Source organism: Littorina saxatilis, linkage group LG1 (genome assembly GCF_037325665.1).
Source record: "Littorina saxatilis isolate snail1 linkage group LG1, US_GU_Lsax_2.0, whole genome shotgun sequence".
Classification (NCBI taxonomy): Eukaryota; Metazoa; Mollusca; class Gastropoda; order Littorinimorpha; family Littorinidae; genus Littorina; species Littorina saxatilis.
The window spans coordinates 40,550,209-40,571,674 of NC_090245.1; the positions used below are offsets into that span (position 1 = coordinate 40,550,209).

The following is a 21,466-nucleotide window of genomic DNA, read 5'->3' on the forward strand; positions in this document are numbered from 1 at the left end:
ACCTCTGCTGGTCTGGTATGCAAGAGTTGAGGTTAGAGACTTTAGTCTGGGATAAACTTTACGCTCAATGCAGTTTATCCTGGACTCAAGTCTCTAAACTCCACTTCTGTATACTCGCCCTGGTCTTTTTTCTGTCATTGTGTGTGTGAGTATGTATGTTTATTTCTGTTACCTTTCAAGTGTGGAGAGTTTCTGTGATGGATTAGTCGTCGGATGCAGTTTAATGTTGTGCGTTTCCCAGTCGCTGGTACGAATTGATGTAGTCCACGATCAAGATGTAACAGCTCTGTGTTGTTCTTTATGGTGTTGTTGCAAAATAGTTTAGAAGTGTAGTTAGTGTTTGCATAAAAAACACACACAAACCCCATTGCAATAAACAGTGTAGGGTCGTTTTTAATGTTACAGCACTGATTTAAAACCTGTCTTCACACAACATTCTTGAGAAGCCTGTTGCAGTTTTTGATATCCTGAAGGTTTCACTCGTCTTTTTACTGCATTCTGTGATTGAAAAGTGTGCTGAAAAGGACACAAACTTGCTTAATCTTTTACGTTTTGTGATGTTGTTTTCAAATCAAAGTTCACGGTGAGGTCATGAAAAGGCTGTGATACCAATTTAGTATATACACTTAACCACTGCGTATAACAAGATTTGACTGTAGTGCTTAAAATGGTGAGGGTACTGGATGAATTTTTGTCTGATTCATATTTTTGCCTTGGCACTTTTTTTTATTATTATTATTATTATTATTATTATTATTATTATTGAGTCACTTGAGAAAAAGTGACTCTATGTAATCGGTCAGTGTTAGTCTGTCCGGCCGGCCGTCCGTAGACACCACCTTAACGTTGGACTTTTCTCGGAAACTATCAAAGCGATCGGGCTCATATTTTGTTTAGTCGTGACCTCCAATGACCTCTACACTTTAACGATGGTTTCGTTGACCTTTGACCTTTTTCAAGGTCACAGGTCAGCGTCAAAGGAAAAATTAGACATTTTATATCTTTGACAAAGTTCATCGGATGTGATTGAAACTTTGTAGGATTATTCTTTACATCAAAGTATTTACATCTGTAGCCTTTTACGAACGTTATCAGAAAAACAAGGGAGATAACTAGCCTTTTCTGTTCGGCAACACACAACTTAACTTTGGGCTTTTCTCGGAAACTATAAAAGTGACCGGGCTCAAATTATATGTGAACGTGACTCATTGTGTTGTGAATAGCAATTTCTTCCTGTCCATCTGATGCCTCATATAATATTCAGAACTGCGAAAGTGACTCGATCGAGCGTTTGCTCTTCTTGTTATAAATGTGGGTGAGAATCAAGAGGATATAAAATCTTGAAACCCTTCATGTAAAGTTGTTAGTGTGGTACTTACTGACTTGAAGATACATACATGTTGTGACGTTTGATACAATTTCTGTATGAGACTGAAGCAATGCAAATGTATAATTGTTCAGTTATTTCAAGACCAAGATGAAATAGTTAGTTGTTCTGCATAAACGTTTTGTTCTGTTTGAAAAACTGAAAATGTTGTTCTGCATTTACTATGTGTATTGCGCTAACAATTTACAATGAGAATTACTGGTATTTTGTATGATATTTAATTATAGAATTGTAAAACAAAATATTTTTGTTATTAAAAACAAAATGCTGAAGATAAAAATACGTTTTTCTCAGAGTATAATAGACTTGTAAATGTCTAAATATTACATGAAAATACAGATTTTTGTTTGAAAATGTAATTAATGAGATCATAGATTTAATGTACTGTAGTGTAGCCTTGTGTTAGAATATTGTTCTCATTGTCACTCATGTCATGGTGGCACTGTGTACTCCTGCTTTGTTTGCTTTACCTGTTGTTTCCGCTTGTTGCACAACGTTCAAAGTTTTATGCACACGCGATGATTTTATGGATCGGTGGTTGTCTTCCAGACGATGGTGTTGTCATTAGGGGAAGAAAGAGAAAAGAGATGCCCTCTTGAGGCTGACAATATTCATCACAATATTCTTGTGTGTTCCGAAATGTGTTATTTTGTCTCCGCTTCTGTATTCAAGTGTTTTGAGTTGTTAGTGATGCGAATTATAGGTCTGTTTTAAATCTTTGTTTTTGTGTTACATGTAGTTAAAAGATGGTTTTTCTGTGTCTCAGTGAACATATCTTTAATTGGCTCTATTTGGTTGATTATTGTTTTATCTAAAATTTGAATTGATTTTATTTTATTCACATTTACTTCATTGAGTCTTGTGTTGAACTTGGAGCAAAGAGGTTGGCACTTTCCAGTGCAGTGTCGGTCATTTTTCTTTTCTTTTTTTCTTTACAAATACTTATGCTGGAAATTAATGTGATCTCTTCTGGTTTCTGTAGACTTTTTTTTTTTTTTTTAACTTCAGTTTTAGTTGTACACAAGGATTTCTATGCTCCACTGGACTGTGTTATCAGTTTATACTTTATCATTTCCAGGCGTCAAACTCTGACCGTGACAGCACAGATACAGCTGACTGTGACTCCACCCCCACCACCCCCTCCGCCAACTACGTTACCACACCAACCCCCTCCACAGGCAGCACCAGCAGTCTTCCGGCCTTCAGCAACCCTGCCCCCAGGATCGACAAGGCCCGTCCCCACACCATATCTGCCGGTTCAGAGAGAACGTACAACCGCCCAGCCCTAAAACCGGAACTGTTCGAGCCCTTGCATGAAAGGGCGGAGCCCGGTGACGTGCCTGAAATGCGCGACGTTCAGGGACGAGCGGTCGGGAAGGCTAGACCTTTCAGCGCGTCCACTGGCGGGCAGTACGGACGACATGCGGCCACTATCAACAAGATGCAGCCTGTGCTGCCCCCTCACTGCCCCCGGCCGAAGGTCAAGGCTGTTCCTCCGCCAGCCCTTCCTCCAGGTGATTACAGTGGTACCTGTTTTGTATTGCCCTTCCTGTGAAAGAACACCTTCTAATGCAAGACACTTTCTGGTGACTCTCGATCTTTTTTTTTTTTTTACTTATAAAAGTATACTTGTCATAAGAAGGCGGTTTGGATTTCTGGACATTTTTTTTTTCTTGGAAAAATAGTGGATAAGTTTTGTCAACTCCTAGGACTTTTCAGATGTACTGTTCCATTTCTTTGAATTTACTTTTGGGCTTTTCCTTCTGAAGGAGTCTGTTTTGACCACATTGGAGATGATGTTTGAGGTGATGATTCAAATGCATTTCACATGATGACTGCTTCAGATACCTTTCAACTGATGACAGTTGGGGTAAAGCATTTGTGGTAGATTAAACACCTGCTCCAGTTCTAGCAGACCTGCTCTGAACAGCAGTTAGTGTAGAGCAGTATCAAAAAAGGACTGCTTTCACCAATCATTGTTTTTGTGCTATGGGATATATTCTTTCATACAAAGGCTCATAAACATTGACTTGTGAACAATTTTGTGAATGTTGTCGTTCACACAGGAGTACAGCCTGTGTACGCTAACACCATGGACATACAGCGCATGGCGTTGGAGAATAAAACTCACCACCAGCACCAGCCAGACGATACAGAAGGGGAAGCCACCACTCCGACCACACCTTCCAGCCAGCATAGTGCACAGGTAGGACGATTGTGGAAAATTCACAACAATTATTTCTGTGGGATCTGGGCTTTGCTTGTCGGCATTGATGAATAAATAGATGACAGAGTTGTGTTAGGGTGTTAAAATCATTGTCCTTTTTTGGGGTTAATTTTCTGCTCTTTCTATTTGTCACTGAGGTGAAACAGGAGTTTCATGTCAATCATGCTCACTGCCAATAATCTCCCTTTTCAGTTGAAACAATTGTCACAGATGAAATTTCATCACCGAGTTAATTCTTTGCTGTGGTGATTCCTGTTTCCCTACAGACATTGATTTCGGTAGTTTCATGTTCTTGGAACTTTTTTTTTTACCCTAGAACTGGTTCAGCAAAAGGCTATGTGGTTGTGTACAACATATAAATCATAAACATGATACATGTAATAGCGCATAAAAAGCAACACTATTCCACACATACTTTATAATCTATCCTCCCACATGTATACCCGCCCTGATGTTATCTTGGGGAGCTTGTTTTCGTTTGAAAGCCCGCTGCTGTGTTGTAAAACTGTCAAACATACAGCTCATAAAAAAACTATATGTAACATATTGAGAAATTACACATACATGTTTTATTTTTTTAAGAAAACTGAGGTAAATATGACCGAGTAGTAACAGAGCAAGACTACAAGCAGCGACTGAAATTCATTTTCAGGGGAAATTACAAATACAAAGATTAATTTCTGATTTTGTTTTTGTTTTTAGGAACCTGAGGTAAAACATGAATGAGTAGTAACATAGCAAGACTCTAGGCAGCGTCTGCAGAAGCTCAACTTAACTCGAGCAACGTGTGCGCTTTCTCATACATGCATTTGCATTTTGTTCTAACCTGTTCCAAAGACTCTTAATACAGGGCGCCTGGTGGACATTATTGTAACTATTACTATGTCTAGCCTTCGTGTTCTGCATCATGCAACTTGTCATCTTTTTCATCTTGCGGTACTTGTGGAGTACTGTTCATCGCTGTCATTGTTGTCTATATGTGAAGCTAGTTTAGCAGCTGTGCGTTCCCGTCACTGTCTGGCGCAAAATGTCCTCATGGTTTATACTTCTGTGTTGTAAACAGTTTGGGATTTTCAAGGTTCTGTTGCAGGGTTTTTATTTTCTTACTGTGCAACAATTCTGTCAACACAACATTTGAAACATTTTTTGAAGACAAAACATGGATAGCAGGAAAATCAAGGGGAGTGATGCACTTTGTTCCAATCTGAAATGGACTGTATGTGAAAATGTACGGCCATCGGGAAGCAGAGATTTACAGTTTTATATGAAGCTAGCTTAAGATGCGTAGGTACTCTGTTGCACATTCAAAGAGCTGTCCTTTAGAAAAGTCAACCTCCTGTCTTTCTTGTCAAACTTGTACTCTTCATTTTCTGTTTAGTTCTGCTCCATCAGTCCATGTCACTGACTTAAACATCTGGCTTGTGTACTCTTCTAATAGAATTTGAGCAGTTTATGTGAGAGAAAAAAACTACATCTAGATAATTATGACTATTACTAGATACTACCTATATTGTACCCATGTAAACATTCTTTGAAGCCATTATTTGAAAGTGTTTTGGATTGTTTTGAGCTATCCAGCTATGCATTTTTGCTAACACTAATGAAAATCTGTTGAAGCATATGGTTCAGATTTCATCAATTTGTGTCCTTAAATATGCGTGAATTTTGTAAGCTTAGCATTTGAGCATGAAGTTTTGTATCAATTTGTTTTTATCCCAATCCCCTCTTTGGGCAAGCTTTGTTATGAAAACAAGAGAAAGGAAAGGTCTGAAGACTTACAACTTCCTGTGAGTTTGATTGAAGGTAGAAATGCTTTTTCTGCGAGTTACAAATAATAAATCATCATTGTCAGCTTTATCGCAGTCTCAACTGAATGTTTCGTATCTTCATTGCCGTAAAATTGGTCACCAAACACTCTTCTGCAGCTCTTCATTTTCATGTCTTTCAAGAGAATGACAGCATGCATCTTGTTCTTCACTCATTGTTATCTTCCATTTCCATTTGCTTTATTTAATGCAAGTATAATTATATGACTTGAAATGGATCCAGAAGATGAAGCTTTAAACACTTTCCCTCTGAGTTATATGTGGACATCTACAATACTGGAAACCCACAGTAGCACCTGGAAGCCAATAATCATGAGAATCAAAAGTGAGGATAAACACTAAAAAGGCATTTTACCGAACTGTTCAGATACCACCCCACACAGTTTTGCAGGCATTTGTGCAATTATCTCGCTATCCTTTGAGAAAAAGAGCCCTCAATCAGAGTTGAAAGTGATGTGGGTTACATGGTTTCCACCTTGTACCCAATACCATAGAACGATGACGTAAGCTTTGGACACAGTTCTCCTGGTAGTCTTGACAGCTAGATGTGTTCAAAAAGTTCTGGATCCATTTCTCTTTGTGAGTCTGCTTAAATATAGTCTCTTTTGTTTTTGTTTCTCGTAGTATTCGTTTCATTTTTTTCATTTTTTTCTGGGTTATGTTTTTTTCTTCCTGTGTGTGTGTGTGACTCAACTCGATGACTTATGTGAGTTGTGTCCGTTCTGTTTGCTCTGCCTGCCTGCGCCCTGTGCAGCCCACTCCCCAATCCTCTGACGACTCCGCTCTCAATGCCCTTGACCTTGAGGAGGCCATACGCAGCCTCGATAGCGTCACAGCCGCTCTGGTGACTGAATCACCGGAGGCTGAGGTGGCAGCGGCCGTGGCAGCCGAGCGAGAGGCAGAAGAGAAAAAGGAACAGGAAGAAGTAGATAAGCGCCGTTCCACTAGGTCCTCCAAGGCAAGCCAAATTCACACAGGGGGGCAGAGAGACTGCCAGCGTTGCATTCAGTCTTTTTTTTTTATTCCTCCTTTTTTCTTTCTTTTTTTCCCCTTCCCGAAGCAGGGTTAAATTTTCTGTCCAAGTTTTCCTCGTGTGACAAAGTATTACCTCCCTTACCTCGCTTGCTGTTTGCCCTTGATGTGTGTCCCTTTGCTTGCACTGTTTGCTTTGATCTAACTCTGGCTCAGTTTGGTGTGGGAGCTTTTTGACTTGCTTTGCTGCCGACAGATAACTCTGCTTGTTGTTGGTGCTGTCAGGAATTTTGCCACCGTTCATTGTGATTGTGTATCGGGGGACATTTTGAAATAACTCTGTCGTGGTTTTGAAGGGCTTTGGAAGAGTTGTTGCCACCTAAAACTGAGGCCAGCCAACATGGCGACAAGGAATCGTTGAGCTCTGATGTGTTTGCTTTCGGAAGAAAAAAACCTTTGTATTAAGTGGACACATCATAAATTACAGTGACTGCTCGAAATGATGCTTTCTTCTATCAAAAACATGTAAATCGGACGTCATTATTCATTGAAGTTCCATGATCACTGGCTCTACTGATTAGTGATATCGCATATTTCCCTCAGCATCTTGGGACACAACTCTTCAATAGCCCAACAGAGTTATTTCAGAAAATTTTCTATTGTTTCAGGTAACATGTTACTGTTAAACAAGAATCTGAAAAGAAAGATTGCTAGGTAAAATTAAGCTGCTAAACCATACCCATCTGTTTCAAGATGGACTATTCTAATTCAGTAACAGAAGTACAGGATTCCTGTTTCTGTGGCAATCTTCCGGACAGTTCTTTATTATTAAACGCAGAAGGTGTTTTGAAGACTGCATGCATGTTGATATGCCTACTTCATTATCAAAGTCTGTTTAATTAAAATGACCAACATTTCGTGTGGCTTTTTTGCCATTGCTAACAGCACTAATTGTGCCTACTTCATACAGGTTTGGATACTTGCACCTGGAACTAACATTTGTTTTGTTGTTTTTTCCCCTGCATGTTACTGAACTGACAACAGAAACCGGAATCAACGCTGTTAATAAATAAAGAACTTTAAAAATGAATACAAATCTTTGAAACACTTATGCTAGAGTACTAGGCCTTGTGCAAATGCGTTTCAGAGTATAAAAAAGAGATGGTTTGAGAATAGCTCAACGTACCAGCTCAACATCTCTGTACTGTGCTGTTTGGTAATGTGCCAGATGTTTTCCTGTTTTGTTTTTATTCATGGCTCTACAAAACAAAAGTTGAGCACATGATCAGACCTTTTAAATAGCGTGTGATCAAAGGTCAGATTAATGCGTTTTCTTTTTTCTCTCTTCCATCTTCTTTTTTTGAAGTAGATCATAGATGCACTCTGCATTTCTAATTTTTCGCTGTTTTGGACAGTTTCTTTCGCAATTTTCTTTTACATTCTACAACAGTGACTCTGTCACAGTCTTGGCGCGCAATGATATCATAGCAAGAATTTTTACAGCTGTACTTTTTTTAAATCTTTGTTAAAAAGTACCATATTGTGTTGAAGAGAATCAAATTTTGAGTCTGTGTTATTTTTGGTCTGTATGTTTTTAACCTCTATCTCCCAAACCTCCATGTTATATTTAGAGAAGCGTAGAAAATGTACAGTATGTATTGCTAAATGTATTTGGAACTTTGCATGCATTTCATGAAATGGAGTGTATCCATGCCTGAGTTTATGAGGGTTCAAGGGACAGCAGGATAATGATTTAAAATAGCTCCTAAGAATTTGTCCATGGCTGAACGCACGGTGAGGGATGAGTCTCTGCCAGTCTCTCAGAAGGTGGTACTGCCATGTCAGCAGTTCTCTCATTTTTCAATGGTTGAATGATTACCTGCTTTCACTTAGGAAGAAAAAAGAAAAAAGACTGACTTATGACTATGAGACCTGTGGTTGAGGCATGTTGCAGGTTAAACAATCTGTCATCTACAACTTGTCTATGGACAATGAATTTTTGTGTGCATGTAACATTTTTAATGGTGTGGGGGGAAATGGAAGTTAATCCTATGCAATCCCTGTCTGTAGCACAACAATATTACGTGAATAAACATTTCTGAATTTAGCTGTAGAAAGCTGACATAATTGAAGACAGATAGGTCAGTTATAAACACTTGTTAGTGATTAAGACACTGGTGTTGCTGGTTGGAATTGGGAAAGATGGGAAGTTTGACAGGTATTGTCCATTTTTTTAAACCCATTTGCATGCTGTGGTGCCTGAGAGAAAAAATGCATGTGAAGAAAATAAAACAGTGACTTATTAGGGAATGCATGAATCAGAGCAGTTGTTAGACCTAGAGAACAAAAAGAGTTACAGAAATTTCTGTAAAAATAGCTCCAGTTTAAAGATGTTTGTGGGTGTTGTTTGGTGACAAAGTTTGATATGGTTTGTAGAAGAAAGAAAAAAATGGTTGTAGATAGATATCCCATATTTTTTAATTATGTGTCGGTGATTTTCTTTCTGTGAATAAGAGGTGTGTTTTTTTATCCCTGAAAGAGAGAAAGAAGCAGGGTCTGGAAGGGGAGGGAAATTCAGGACTATGGTTCATCTTTTCTTCTACTGCAAATAAAGATGAATTTAAGACTAATTCAAGAATCTTGACGCATGCAAGAGAGAGTATGATTGTGTCAGACAGAATAGTAATTTACTGAATATCACTTTAGAAATATAGCAAATCAACTGAATGATAATGAAAGAATGTAGTATGTATGTTCATAAACCGAATAAAGGATAATAAAGGAATAACATACATTAACTGAATGATGATAAAGGAATATGTAGTACATTAACAGAATGATGATAAAGGTATATAGTACATTGACTGAATTGCATCATGTTGATATTACTAACCGTGAGTGTGTGCAGACTGAAACAATTTTAAATGCAAACATTCATTAATAACATTTTTGTGCGTATGTATGAGAACTTGAATTGTTTAGCAGAAAAAAAAGTTTGATAACTTGAACTGCTTTGAGAAGTGTTGAATTGGCTGGTTGGTCATGAAAAGAGCATGCTAACATACAATTCAGTATTCCTGGGCAGTATCAGATGAAACTGTCTCATGAGCCTTCTCCTCAACTCAATGTAGAGGATTTGACTTAAAAGCACATATTTTCTGTGCATGGTTTTGCCTTGCTTTAAATATATACAGTTCAACAAGGAGACATGAATTAAGATTGCAGTTGTTTTCCCTGTTAGCAGCAATGCTTCTCAGTTACAGATTTGCCTTTTTAAATAGTGCAGAAAATAATCGCTTAAAAGTGCTTTGGAGCGCATGGATTAAAATCTATCAGATTAGCCAGGAGTAGCATTTGATTGGGTTTTAGAAATGATGTCAGAAAAGACGGCATATAAAATTGACGTCTTGTCGCCCTCTGCCCTGTAGATGCAGCAGAACAGCCTTGAACTTGCCGCAGCCATACGAGAGTTGGAAGAGAGTACAGCTGCACTGAATTCGACGTACGATTCCACTAGCCACACCTCCCACACTTCCCTGCAGTGTTCCAGCGGCTACGCTACGATGAACAGCACACCCTCTGGTTCAGAAGACACCATTGCTTCGGGAGGTATGTGAGATCATGTTGTGGGTCTGGAACTGCCTTGCTTGCAATGATTTTGAAGAAACGTGAATCAGAGAGATTTTCTTTTTTCTTTTTTTCTTTTCTTTTCAACACTGACTGTTTGTGTAATTGTGTGTGTATGCAGAGAAAGCCAGCTATGAGCAACCACCCTGCACAGCTCCTCCCACCCCTTTCAAGTTAAAGAGGGGAAGAGAAAACTAACTCAAGCTTTGGAATGTTTCTTTTTTCATGCTTGGAAGTTGGATAGAGCTTGCACAAAACCAGGGAGATTTTGTTCTATCAAAACCAACACCACCCTCTTGACGTTTTCAGTGGGAAAGTTTTATTATACATGCAATACTTTTAATATTTGTTGTCTGGTTGCTCATTCAAGGCTAAACTTTGCTTGTCTTGCTGCATGTGTGTTGAAATGTTTGAAGTGCTTCCCTTTCTTTTGCATAAAGCTTAATGTTTCATTCTTTTATCTTTTTTGTGTGCATTGTGCATCACTTAAATTTTGAAAAAGGATTATTGCCTGTGTGTTTAGAAATGCTTCAGATGGTCATGTTCATAAAGTTAAAACTTGGGGGAAAAAATGCCAAACAATGTAGGTTATTCATGTGTCATTCTTTCTTCATTCCACCCTATCAGTTTGTCACAAAATTTACAATTGCAGCATTTATATTTGAAGTTTCATGAATATGAACAATTTATTTAACTGAAACATGTGTATAACCAAAGGAAGTGAAAGAAAAGAAAAAGTAGGGCGCTTTGAAAACTTGGTTGGCAATTCATGACTGAGAGTTTGCTTTGTGATGCTCTCTAGTGTGTGTGTGTGTGTGTGTTTCCATGGCTGTGTTCTTTTACTATGAATCTCTGCATGGAGTAGAGTTTCCATGATTGTTAGTGTTAGTTGTTTGTTTTATCTTTTTGCGATTGTTTTTCTATTCTATTTTGTCTGTGTGTTTTTCCTTTGTGAATAGCAGCACTGCAGCATTTTGCAGCACTGCAAATTTTAAAATAACATGATTGGTGTGTGTTTTTAACTGAAAAAAACTTTGAAGTACTGACAGATTGTTTATTGTAATATTTATTCCAGTTGTGTTGGCTGCAAGTTGTGCATTTGGTGTTCATATACAGTGTGTTCTTGTGTTTTTGTTTCTCCTATATTTTTTAAATTCAGTTTTCTTTTTTCTTTTGTAAATTTTGTTTATTCAGCATGTGATTTTAATTGTGGCATGAACTCTCAAAGTTTCAGTTTTTGCTTGATAAAAATAAGTGCATTTTGACTGTGAATGTGACTTTGTTCCCCTATGGCTGTTGTTTGCAGACTTTGATTTATCTTCAGTGTCGAACGAGTCAGAGAAATATTTCACAATCCCCCGTAGCGGGGAGCTGAGTGCAGCGCTTCGTGCCATCATGTTTCCAAAGCGCCCTGCTTCAACTGCAGGTCTGTGTTTGACGCAAAAGGGAGGTAACCGCCTCTGGGCTATGGGAAGAGGTTTTTGTCTAAAACAAAAAAGAAGGAAAAAACACCAGTGGATTTTAGATGAAATTCACAGCTTTTATTATTTTTTTACAGGGATGATTCATGTGTTAAATTTAACAGTGATTTTTGTTAACCTTTTTACAGTAGTAGATATTTGATAAAGAAATAGTAATTTTATACCTTTTAATGAGAGTGAATATTGGATTAAAATAAAAAAGAATAAGAAAGAGAAGAATTTTACTTTACACAGGGATGAGTATAGTTTACAAGTTATTGGGGATTCCTAAATACCCTTTATGATAAGCAGATGTTGGATAAGAGTTAGAGTGGCTTTTGCCTTTTAACTGGTGGATAAACTAACTTTTTTTTAACAGGAGGTGATGTTCGATAAAATCACTTCTTTTGTTTACCTCTTTACATACACAAGTACATGTTAACAGGGATTGTATATCTTTAAGGAGTAGATATTAAGTAAAAAAAAGGATTAAGGACGTGAGTACCTTTCAAAGGGAGCCAGTACTCAATAGAAGTAACAGGAATTGTTTAACCTTGTGACAAGACCCAATATTGGGTAAACATAACACGGATGTTTTAAACCTTTTAATGGGAGTGGGTGTATGACAAAAGTAACACTTCCTGTTTTAATCGGAAAGAGTGTAAGCTTAGGGTAAAACTGTTCTGAACAAGAAACCCAGAAGTCTGAGAGAGAACCAGTTTGAAAGACGGGAAAATAGTCATGATTTGGCAAAAAGCTTAACACCTATTTTTGTTGTTGAAAAAAAGTGATGCACCTCTCATTTAAAAGAAGAAATAAGAAACACCTGGAACGGGTTGTTAGTTCACAATCCCATGCCTCATAAGAAAGAAAGACTTCATTGAAGAATGATGTGAAGTTTTGAAAGTTGATGTCTAAGATTGTGACATTCAGAAATCCCTCTGCTTGTAACTGATACATGCCATTGCAGCTTGTTACCCTGCAAGTGCACTGAATTTGTCTGACATAATGATTTCTACATAGAGAGAATGTCTGCTGCTTACTGAATGAATGCCTGCTTTGTTTTAGTTTTGCGTGTTTAGTTTTGTGTATCCCTCTCTGTCTGTATTAATTTCTCTTAGACTTAAATGATTTGAAGCATGCTCGTATTTTTCCTTTTTTCCTCCTTGCGATTGGCATGTATCAGTGGTGTGCAGTTTTATGGCAGAACCTTTTTTCAGCATCCTGGTAAACTTTGCTATTTTAAAATTTTTTCTGGAAAGTGATCCTTACATGGCAACTTTTTAGGTTGATAGAATTTTAAAAAACTTTTTGCCAAGATTTCTGTCTATGCTTGAGCTACTGAAAGAAGTACTGCTCTGAAAAAAGTTCTCCAATAACTAGCACATTTTATCTGCAAGGGTTTTGCTTAAATCCAGAAACAGATAAACTGCTACCTTTCCAAAATCAAGAATAAAGAAACAGGCATGTTAAGGTACTGAAACTTTTTTATTTTTCAAGTTTTGTTTTGTTTAAATGAAAACATTTCAGTACCGTTCCATTCTTGTTTTTGGATTCATAGTTTTGCTAAGTTTCGACTAGATGGTTCATGTACTATGTGCTGCTCTATTTTGGTCAGCTGATGATTTCTGTTACGCTGTGTTGTAGGTGTACCAGCAACAGGGACCAACCTCTCTCGCAGAAGTTCCATCAACACTTCAAAGCCCCCGCCCCCCGTGCGCAGGACAGCGTCCATCAGCTCGGCCGGAGGTCCCCCCGTACGCCAGCTATCTGACGGTGGCACCCCTCCTGGCAGTAATGGACAGGGCGGCGAACAGGCAGAGGCGCCTTATGCAGAGCTGCACGTCATTCAGCAGAGCATCCAACAGAAGAAGAAATCGCAACCAGCGCCTCTGCCGAAGCCTGGCCAGCTGCAGCGGCAGCACAGTACAGAGACCCCCCACCAGCACCATGTGTCCTCCCCGTCGCCTGACCGAGCGTCCATTTCCTCGGGATCGTCTGGAGGCAGCGGGCACTACGCTGTGCCCAGCATCACTCCTCCCTCGGAGGGGTCGGCCAGCGTCATCCAGAGTCTCAACGCTAAGTTTGCCTCGCTGAACCAGCAATATCAGGACCCCCAGTACCAGCAGCAGCCAGTCCCCAGCAACAATGATGGTGGGACCTACGTAGGGGGAGGGGGTGCTGGGGACCCGTCAGCTTCAAATCTGATGCCTCCTCCTTCTGGACTTCCCCCTGGTCAGCAGAGAGGTCAAGGACCTCCACAACCTAAACCTGGTGGACATCCGCCTGTTTACCAGCAGGGTCAAGGTCATCACCCACAAGGTCCCCAATCTCAAATGCAGGGTCATCCCCATGGCCACCCCCAAGCCCAATACTATGGCCACCACCCTGACCCGCAGGGGCATGGTCACCCACAAGGTCATGGTCATCCGCAGGGTCACGGTCACCCACAAGGCCATGGTCACCCACAAGGCCATAGTCACCCACCAAGTCATGGTCACCTGCAGGGTCATGGTCACCCGCAGGGTCATGGTCACCCACAAGGTCATGGCCAGCACCAAGGTCACCCTGGGCAAGGTCACCCAGGCAACCTGCATGCCCAGATGCAGCAGGCAGGGCTGGGGGATGACTTCCCATTACCACCCACTGTGGAGGAGTTGAGAGAGATGGAGACCGTGTATGCCAGACCCCCGCCTGTCAACCCCAAGCCCAGAATCCAGGGAGACCTGCTGATGGAGCTCAAGAAACGAGTGTCCTCAGAGGAGGCGTCCGATGTGTAGAGAAACCTTGCTGAGCTGATGACAGATCTTGTGATGTTTGCCAGAGATGTTGGTTCTCTCTGGCTGCTTCCTTCAGCCGATCTTATTGCCCGTCATCATGCCAACTGCTTGCAGCTGAAATGTCTTGTTGTAGTATGGAGACTGCCGCTGTAATTTTCCCTGCTTGTGTAGTTGCCTATGCTGACATTGTGAGAAAGCCTACTTCATAATGTAGGTCCGAGACAAGACTATTTGCTGAGTTTATTCTTATGTGGAGAAACATTTCGAGAAAGTTCCAAGTGGAGCTGAAAAGACAATAAGTTTCTTGTTTTGTATTCACTTTAATCTGATTCACTTTCCTCACGTTTTGTCCTACCAGAATTTTTGTTTTTGTAACCTTTCTTTTTCATGTTTGTGATACAATTTTGCCAGAAATTTATTTTGCAAGGAAATTGGTTTTGAAAACGTTGAAGTTTGACTTTTTTGTTTTGTTTATAAAACCTTTAGTTATGAACATTCAAGACATGAGTAGACTTTGTGAAGACAGAAATTTGTAATCAGTAATGTTCAATCATTTGGACATAATCAGGAAACAGTTTAATTAGTAGAACATTACATTTTGTTCACTTATTTCATCAGAGAGCCATCACTGGGAAAATGTACAATATTAGCCAGTTATTGTACTTTCTGTGGAGATCTTCATTCGACCTGAAATTTTTATCTTCAGTTTGAAAAACACAGTCTGTTAACGTTTATCATATACAGTATCGCATAAGATCGTAACTTTACTGCAACACGGTATGAGCATTCCCCTAGCTCCTCCCAACTGCCACTGCAACTGCAAGTTTGTACTTGCTATATGTCTAACTGGAAAATATCCGCTGTATATCCGCTACCAGTCTGTATGGTGCTAAAGAAATTTGATCTCAAAGAATCTCACACCATCGGTACAGAAGGCTGAAGTTTGCTGTCACTCATAATTTCAGAGTACAGTATATGCAAGTTTTACATTTTGTTTAGATTGTTATTCAAATTTATCCAGTTTTTGGGAGTTGCTGAATAAGACTTGGCTCTGGTTGTCTGCCATTTCAAATAAAAATTGCAGTAGTACCCAAAAACAGGAGTGTGATGTTCAAATAACTTTAGTCTCTCAAAGAGATTGGTCAAACCATTCACACAAATATTAACCCTCTTCACATATTTAGCACATAAGGTGTTTTGGTCTGCGTTTGTTTTTGCCAGATATTTGTTGCTGCTTAGAATCATACTTACCAATATTCACCCGGCTGCTTTATTTGAGAAAGGACTTAAGATTTGAATTGTTTTAATTTTCTATGTGAATCCGTGGCTGTTATATCTTAGGTTTGTAGAATGATTTGTTGCTGCTTTTATTTATAAGATCATGCTTGTTATTTTATGTCATCAGATTTGTGTAATGCATTTTGTTAATCTTCATTCATAACTGAATATAGTTACTAACAGTTAGCAAGCTTCGGTTATAAACTAGTTCTAGCTACTTCAGTTTTGCACACACATTCTTTTAAAGCAACATTTATATGTTTACTTGTTTATGATTCCATGCTTAGTTTAGTAAAAATAATAATAGGTTGACTTCAGTTACCTAAGCAATGTGATTGTACTTTCAAACAAATGGCAAAGCTTCAGAGACATTATTGAGCAGACCGCACAGAAAGAGGAAAAAGTACTTAATTTTGTTTTAGTTCCTTTTGCTTTATTTATTTCAGTTTTTATTTGGATTTGATTATATGGTTGTTCAGCTCCACTATGTAGCTTTGTCAACTTAAGATTTGAATTTTCTTGTATTACATTTTCCTTCCTTCGAATACCACCAATAGAAGCCAGTTAAACTGTGAATTATGTTTTTGTAAAGTCAAAAAGATCACTTTAACAGTACTATCACCCTAGCAGTAAACCTGGGAACATGTCCAACAAATTTCTCTTCATCTAATCAGTCAGCCAGATTTTGAAAGAAATAATTTCGTTTTTCATTTGATTTTTATTCAGCCTGTATGATGAATATATAGCTCTTTTTAATGTGAGGAATGCACACAGGCACATGCAGAAAGTTTGATTTTGTTGACAGAATGAAAATGGACTGAAGGTTTTTGCAACAAATGAAGGATGGAGTTGCAATTGCAATATTGGGTGTGATCTCATGTATACAAAATCCAGTTTCTTTTTAATCATGTGAGTGGTACCTTATAACTTGGGAGTTATGCCATTGTGTTTCACTCTGAGGTTGATGTAACGTGAGCGTGCGTGCATGTGAGCGTGCGTGCATGTGTGTGTGTGTGTGTGTGTGTGTGTGTGTGTGTGTGTGTGTGTGAGGTTTTAATCAGTGTTGATTTCATGTACATGCATGTTTATAATAATTATGTGAATATGATGTGCGTTTTTTTGGCATGTAGCTTGCTACCTTGACTTGAATGTACTCGGGAAAAAGGGGGGCAGAGAACATTGTCCTCCTGAACTAGTAAACAAGATGCACAGTATTAGACAGACAACTGTAAGTGTCTTTGTCAATTCCAAAATACAACATTCTGTGTCATTTTCAAAATCAAAATCAATTGGATTTTCTGGATTTAGTTTATTTTGTTTATGTACAAGAATATTATGAGTTTGTGCCTTTTTTTTAATTGATGCTGTCTTCATGGACTAATATGCTAACATAAAAAGGAATCCTTGTATTTGTAAAGGACACAGAAGTAACCCAAAGGATGCATTTTGTTCTGATTTCTAACAAAGGAAATTAGTTTTTAATTTTAAATGTGGCCATCAAGTTTTATCCTAGTCAGGTGTGAATGTGTTGATATATGAATCATTTGTTGTGTGAACATGTATTTGTATTTGAGACAGTTTAAAATTGCATGGTTACTTATGTCTGTAAATCTGTTAACATGGATGTCAACCTTCATGTAAAGAGTGTTGTAACTGTATCCTGGGACGAAAGAAAAGCATCGAAAATGTATTTTGTTTTTTTGTTGCTTGACTTGTACAGTTATTCCTGTTGTAATAGTGCTGCATCTAAGCAGAAAACTGTGTAATTATTGTCTTTATATTCAAGATAAAATGCTTGCCTCACATTGAATGACGTATGCGATGCAGTAGTGAAAAATTATATATTTTCGGTTATTATTCATTTAGTTTTAATAGCATACAAAATAATATAATTTGAAGTAGGGTTCTGCTTTTTTTCTGTGGTTTTGTGTTAATTAGCTTTTATTTGACTCATCTATTATGTTTGGGATTTATTTCCAGCGTTGGTATTTAGACTTGACTGCTCTTTTGGTTCAAGGTGCTTAAGACAAGCCTATATGAAAATGAATGTGTATTACATTTTTGTTTTTTTCTGTTCTAAAGATGTGATTATGTATCATATTATGTAATTTGAAACTTGACTTCTCTTTCCTTCACTTAAAGTGTCAACTGTGTTGAAAAACTAGGGTGTTTTCAGGCACACAAAATCAGCGGTCACTTTCAGAAAATTTCTTTCATATCAGTTGAAAGGTACACAAGTATTAGACTGATATCTTATTTGTGGCCTTTTTGGGGGGGCTATTGAAGCTTTTTGAAAATTGTTTCGTAGAACAATTAGTGAATTACTGATGAATTGAAGTGCAAGTGTCTTCTTGGCGTTCGCAGAAAAGTGCAAGTGTGAGAAGTGCCAAGCTTTATGGTTAAGTAGATATACTGTTTTACTCGAAGATGATAACATTAAAACATGGATCATGTGTACTAACTATGACTGATCAGTTAATGTACATAATCTGGATGCTTTGATTTTGCTGTTGTTGTTTTTGGCGGATTCCTTGTCATACCCACCTTACTCACTATTGGCGCATCAGTTAAAACTAACAAAAAATGTGTTTTATGAATAAAACCAAGAACATCTACTTTGCGGCCAAGATGATTTGAGTTACAATGGTCTTTTAAAAAAATGTGTAATCACTTGGTGATAAACTTAACTGCACCTATATATGGATAGTTGAGGCTGTTTCTCAGTGAATCTATCAAGAAACCTTGTCTATACATACTGACCAAAATCCAAATTAACCATGGTTATTTTTATTTTGATATTCTATGAATTTGATCATCATTATTTTTTTCATACAAGAATTATTCAATTTATTGTGAATTATGTAATCTATTGCAACATCAGATATATTCCCTGGGATATTATGAGATGGTTTATAAGAAAGCAAACTTTATGTAAATAATAATGTTCACTTGACCTGATCACATCTTTTGTTTGAAAAGAAGTCCATCATGTTATCAGAAAGAATTGATAGCTTACAGATTTGAAAAGGAAGCATGTAATTGTAAAATTGTTTCCGTGATGTAGCTGGGTTTTTTCCGGGTTTTTTCAGAATAACAGTTACACAAATATTATAGATTCTGATTTTTGTAATCAGTGGAATTTGCCATTCCTGAAGGCGCTTTGATTTTAGAATGTATACAGTGCATTGAATACACAGCAGGTTTTTTCTTAAACATTTTTGTTAATTACTTTCTTTAACTTTTAAGCGCATAGTGCTTTTAGTTATGCGCTATAGAAATCTCCTTAATAAATAAATAAATAAATAAACTTACAATTGCTTCTCTTTTGTTCTTAATATTTTTTTAATTGGTTCATTTTTTCGTTAATGCACATTGCTTAGGCTAGATGAAGTGTGATGTAATTATTGTATAAAATGTGTATAATTAATTCTACCCAGGGCTTGAGGGCGTGAAGTTAGCTGTGAATGCTGCCGTCTTTGCGCGCTTGGCAGTGTTCTGTATGTTTAGTCTCAGTCTTTCTGCGATAGGGACGTTTTCATCTCATGTTGTAACACTTTTCATGAAGGAAATAAATTTGTAAAAGGCCTTTTTATCTCATGTTGTATGTGTGTGTGTGTGTGTTTGTTTTCTCTCTCTCTGTTTGTTTTCTGTGTGTTTTCTGTGTGTGTGAGTGTGTGTGTGTGTGTGTTTGTTTTCTCTGTGTGTGTGTGTGTTTGTTTTCTCTGTTTTCTGTGTGTGTGTGTGTTTGTTTTCTGTAAGTTTTCTGTGTGTGTGTGTTTTTTCTGTGTGTTTGTGTGTGTGTGTGTGTGTGTGTGTTTGTTTTATCTGTGTGGATGTGTTTGTTTTCTGTATGTTTTCTGTGTGTGTGTGTGTGTTTTCTCTGTGTGTGTGTGTTTGTTTTCTGTGTGTGTATGTGTGTTTGTTTTCTCTGTGTGTGTGTGTGTGTTTTGTTTTCTCTGTGTGTGTTTTGTAAAGAAAGTTCAAGAACATTGTGTGCATATACAGTCTTGTCAGAGAGTGAGAATATCAAACATGCAATTCATTCAACAATACCTGTGTAAACAACCATGCACGCCAGACAGATCTGTGCAGGTTTATTGCACGGGATAAGAGCATCGTCCACTTGGGCACAGAACCAGTGTTCCTCGCGCTCTAAAAAGGACAGCCTTTAACTGAGATGGGTCAGTGGTCTCACGCTAGTAAGCCGTAATCGCGAGACAGTACCTGATTCTGTGATATCTTAATGTGATTATTCTTTTTACATTTAGTCAAGTTTTGACTAAATGTTTTAACATAGAGGGGGAATCGAGACGAGGGTGGTGGTGTATGTGTGTGTGTGTCTGTCTGTGTGTGTGTGTAGAGCGATTCAGACTAAACTACTGGACCGATCTTTATGAAATTTGACATGAGAGTTCCTGGGAATGATATCCCCGGACGTTTTTTTCGTTTTTTCGATAAATGTCTTTGATGACGTCATATCCGGCTTTTTGTAAAAGTTGAGGCGGCACTGTCACACCCTCATTTTTCAATCAAATTGATTGAAATTTTGGCCAAGCAATCTTCAACGAAGGCCGGACTTCGGCATTGCATTTCAGTTTGGTGGCGTAAAAATTAATGACTTTGGTCATTAAAAATCTGAAAATTGTTAAAAAAAAAGAATTATAAAACGATCCAAATTTACGTTCATCTTATTTTTCATCATTTTCTGATTCCAAAAACATATAAATATGTTATATTTGGATTAAAAACAAGCTCTGAAAATTAAAAATATAAAAATTATGATCAAAATTAAATTTCCGAAATCGTTTTAAAAACTATTTCATCTTATTCTTTGTCAGTTCCTGATTCCAAAAACATATAGATATGACAAATTCTTCTATGAAAATTGAAGCCAATAAAATTTGAGTTGAGTTGAGTTGAGTTGAGTTGATATGTTTGGATTAAAAACACGCTCAGAAAGTTCAAACGAACAGAGGTACAGTAAAGCGTGCTATGAAGCACAGCGCAACCGCTACCGCGCCAAACAGGCTCGTCACTTTCACTGCCTTTTGCACTAGCGGCGGACTACGTTCAGTTTCATTCTGTGAGTTCCACAGCTTGACTAAATGTAGTAATTTCGCCTTACGCGACTTGTTTTAATCTTGTTTTGTATTGTATTGTAACAGCTCCATGTGATATTGAAGTAAACATATAGTGCAATATTCTGATGGTAATACGTGTGTACGTGTGAGTGTGTACTCGTGTGTGTGTGTGTGTGTGTAAGAGAGAGAGAGAGAGAGAGAGAGAGAGAGAGAGAGAGAGAGAGAGAGAGTGGATAATTATGGGGGTGTGCGTGCGTGCGTGTGTGTGTGTGTGTGTGTGTGTGTGTGTGTGTGTGTGTGTGTGTGTGTGTGTGTGTGTACGTGTGTGTTTTGTGTGTATTAGCCGGATTTGTGTGAGTCAATGTGTGTGTCACTGTGTGTGTGTAGGTGTGTGTGTGTGTGTGTGTGTGTGTGTGTGTGTGTGACTTGGGGTTTGTACGTGTGTCAGTGTGCCACAGAGTGTGTGTGTGTGTGTGTGTGAGAGAGAGAGAGAGAGAGAGAGAGAGAGAGAGAGAGATTGATTGATTGATTGATTGATTGATTAAACTTTATTACAGAAGGATGGAAATTTTAGGCGTTGCCTAGTCTTACAATCTGTCCTTGAGAGACTGAGAGAGAGAGAGAGAGAGAGAGAGAGAGAGAGAGAGAGAGAGAGAGAGAGAGAGAGAGAGAGAGAGAGAGAGAGAGAGAGAGAGAGAGCGGATTTGTCCTTCGCTGGGGGTATGCAGTGCTTTGGCTTTGCACTTCTATTTAATTGTTATTATTATCATCATCCAAGAAAGAAATACACATGCACGCAGATATAGGGGAAGGGCTCCTAATATGGAC

General features: G+C 38.2%; 1 protein-coding gene across 7 annotated transcripts in view; it reads left to right on the plus strand.

The window, feature by feature from the left end:
• The window catches only part of LOC138969290 (protein MTSS 2-like), a 56,611-nt gene extending 37,469 nt beyond the window's left edge, over positions 1 to 19,142 (plus strand). For 5 of the 7 annotated variants that reach the window (XM_070342055.1, XM_070342048.1, XM_070342095.1 and 2 more), the window contains 6 exons: positions 2,466 to 2,901; positions 3,454 to 3,593; positions 6,195 to 6,398; positions 9,841 to 10,021; positions 11,346 to 11,465; positions 13,147 to 19,142. In XM_070342055.1, the coding sequence (XP_070198156.1) occupies positions 2,466 to 2,901; positions 3,454 to 3,593; positions 6,195 to 6,398; positions 9,841 to 10,021; positions 11,346 to 11,465; positions 13,147 to 14,279 (2,214 nt within the window). In that variant the 3' untranslated portion in view covers positions 14,280 to 19,142. The remainder of the gene's footprint in view (positions 1 to 2,465; positions 2,902 to 3,453; positions 3,594 to 6,194; positions 6,399 to 9,840; positions 10,022 to 11,345; positions 11,466 to 13,146) is intronic. The other 2 variants (XM_070342071.1, XM_070342080.1) reach the window with 2 other exon arrangements.
• The last annotated feature ends 2,324 nt before the right edge of the window (positions 19,143 to 21,466 follow it).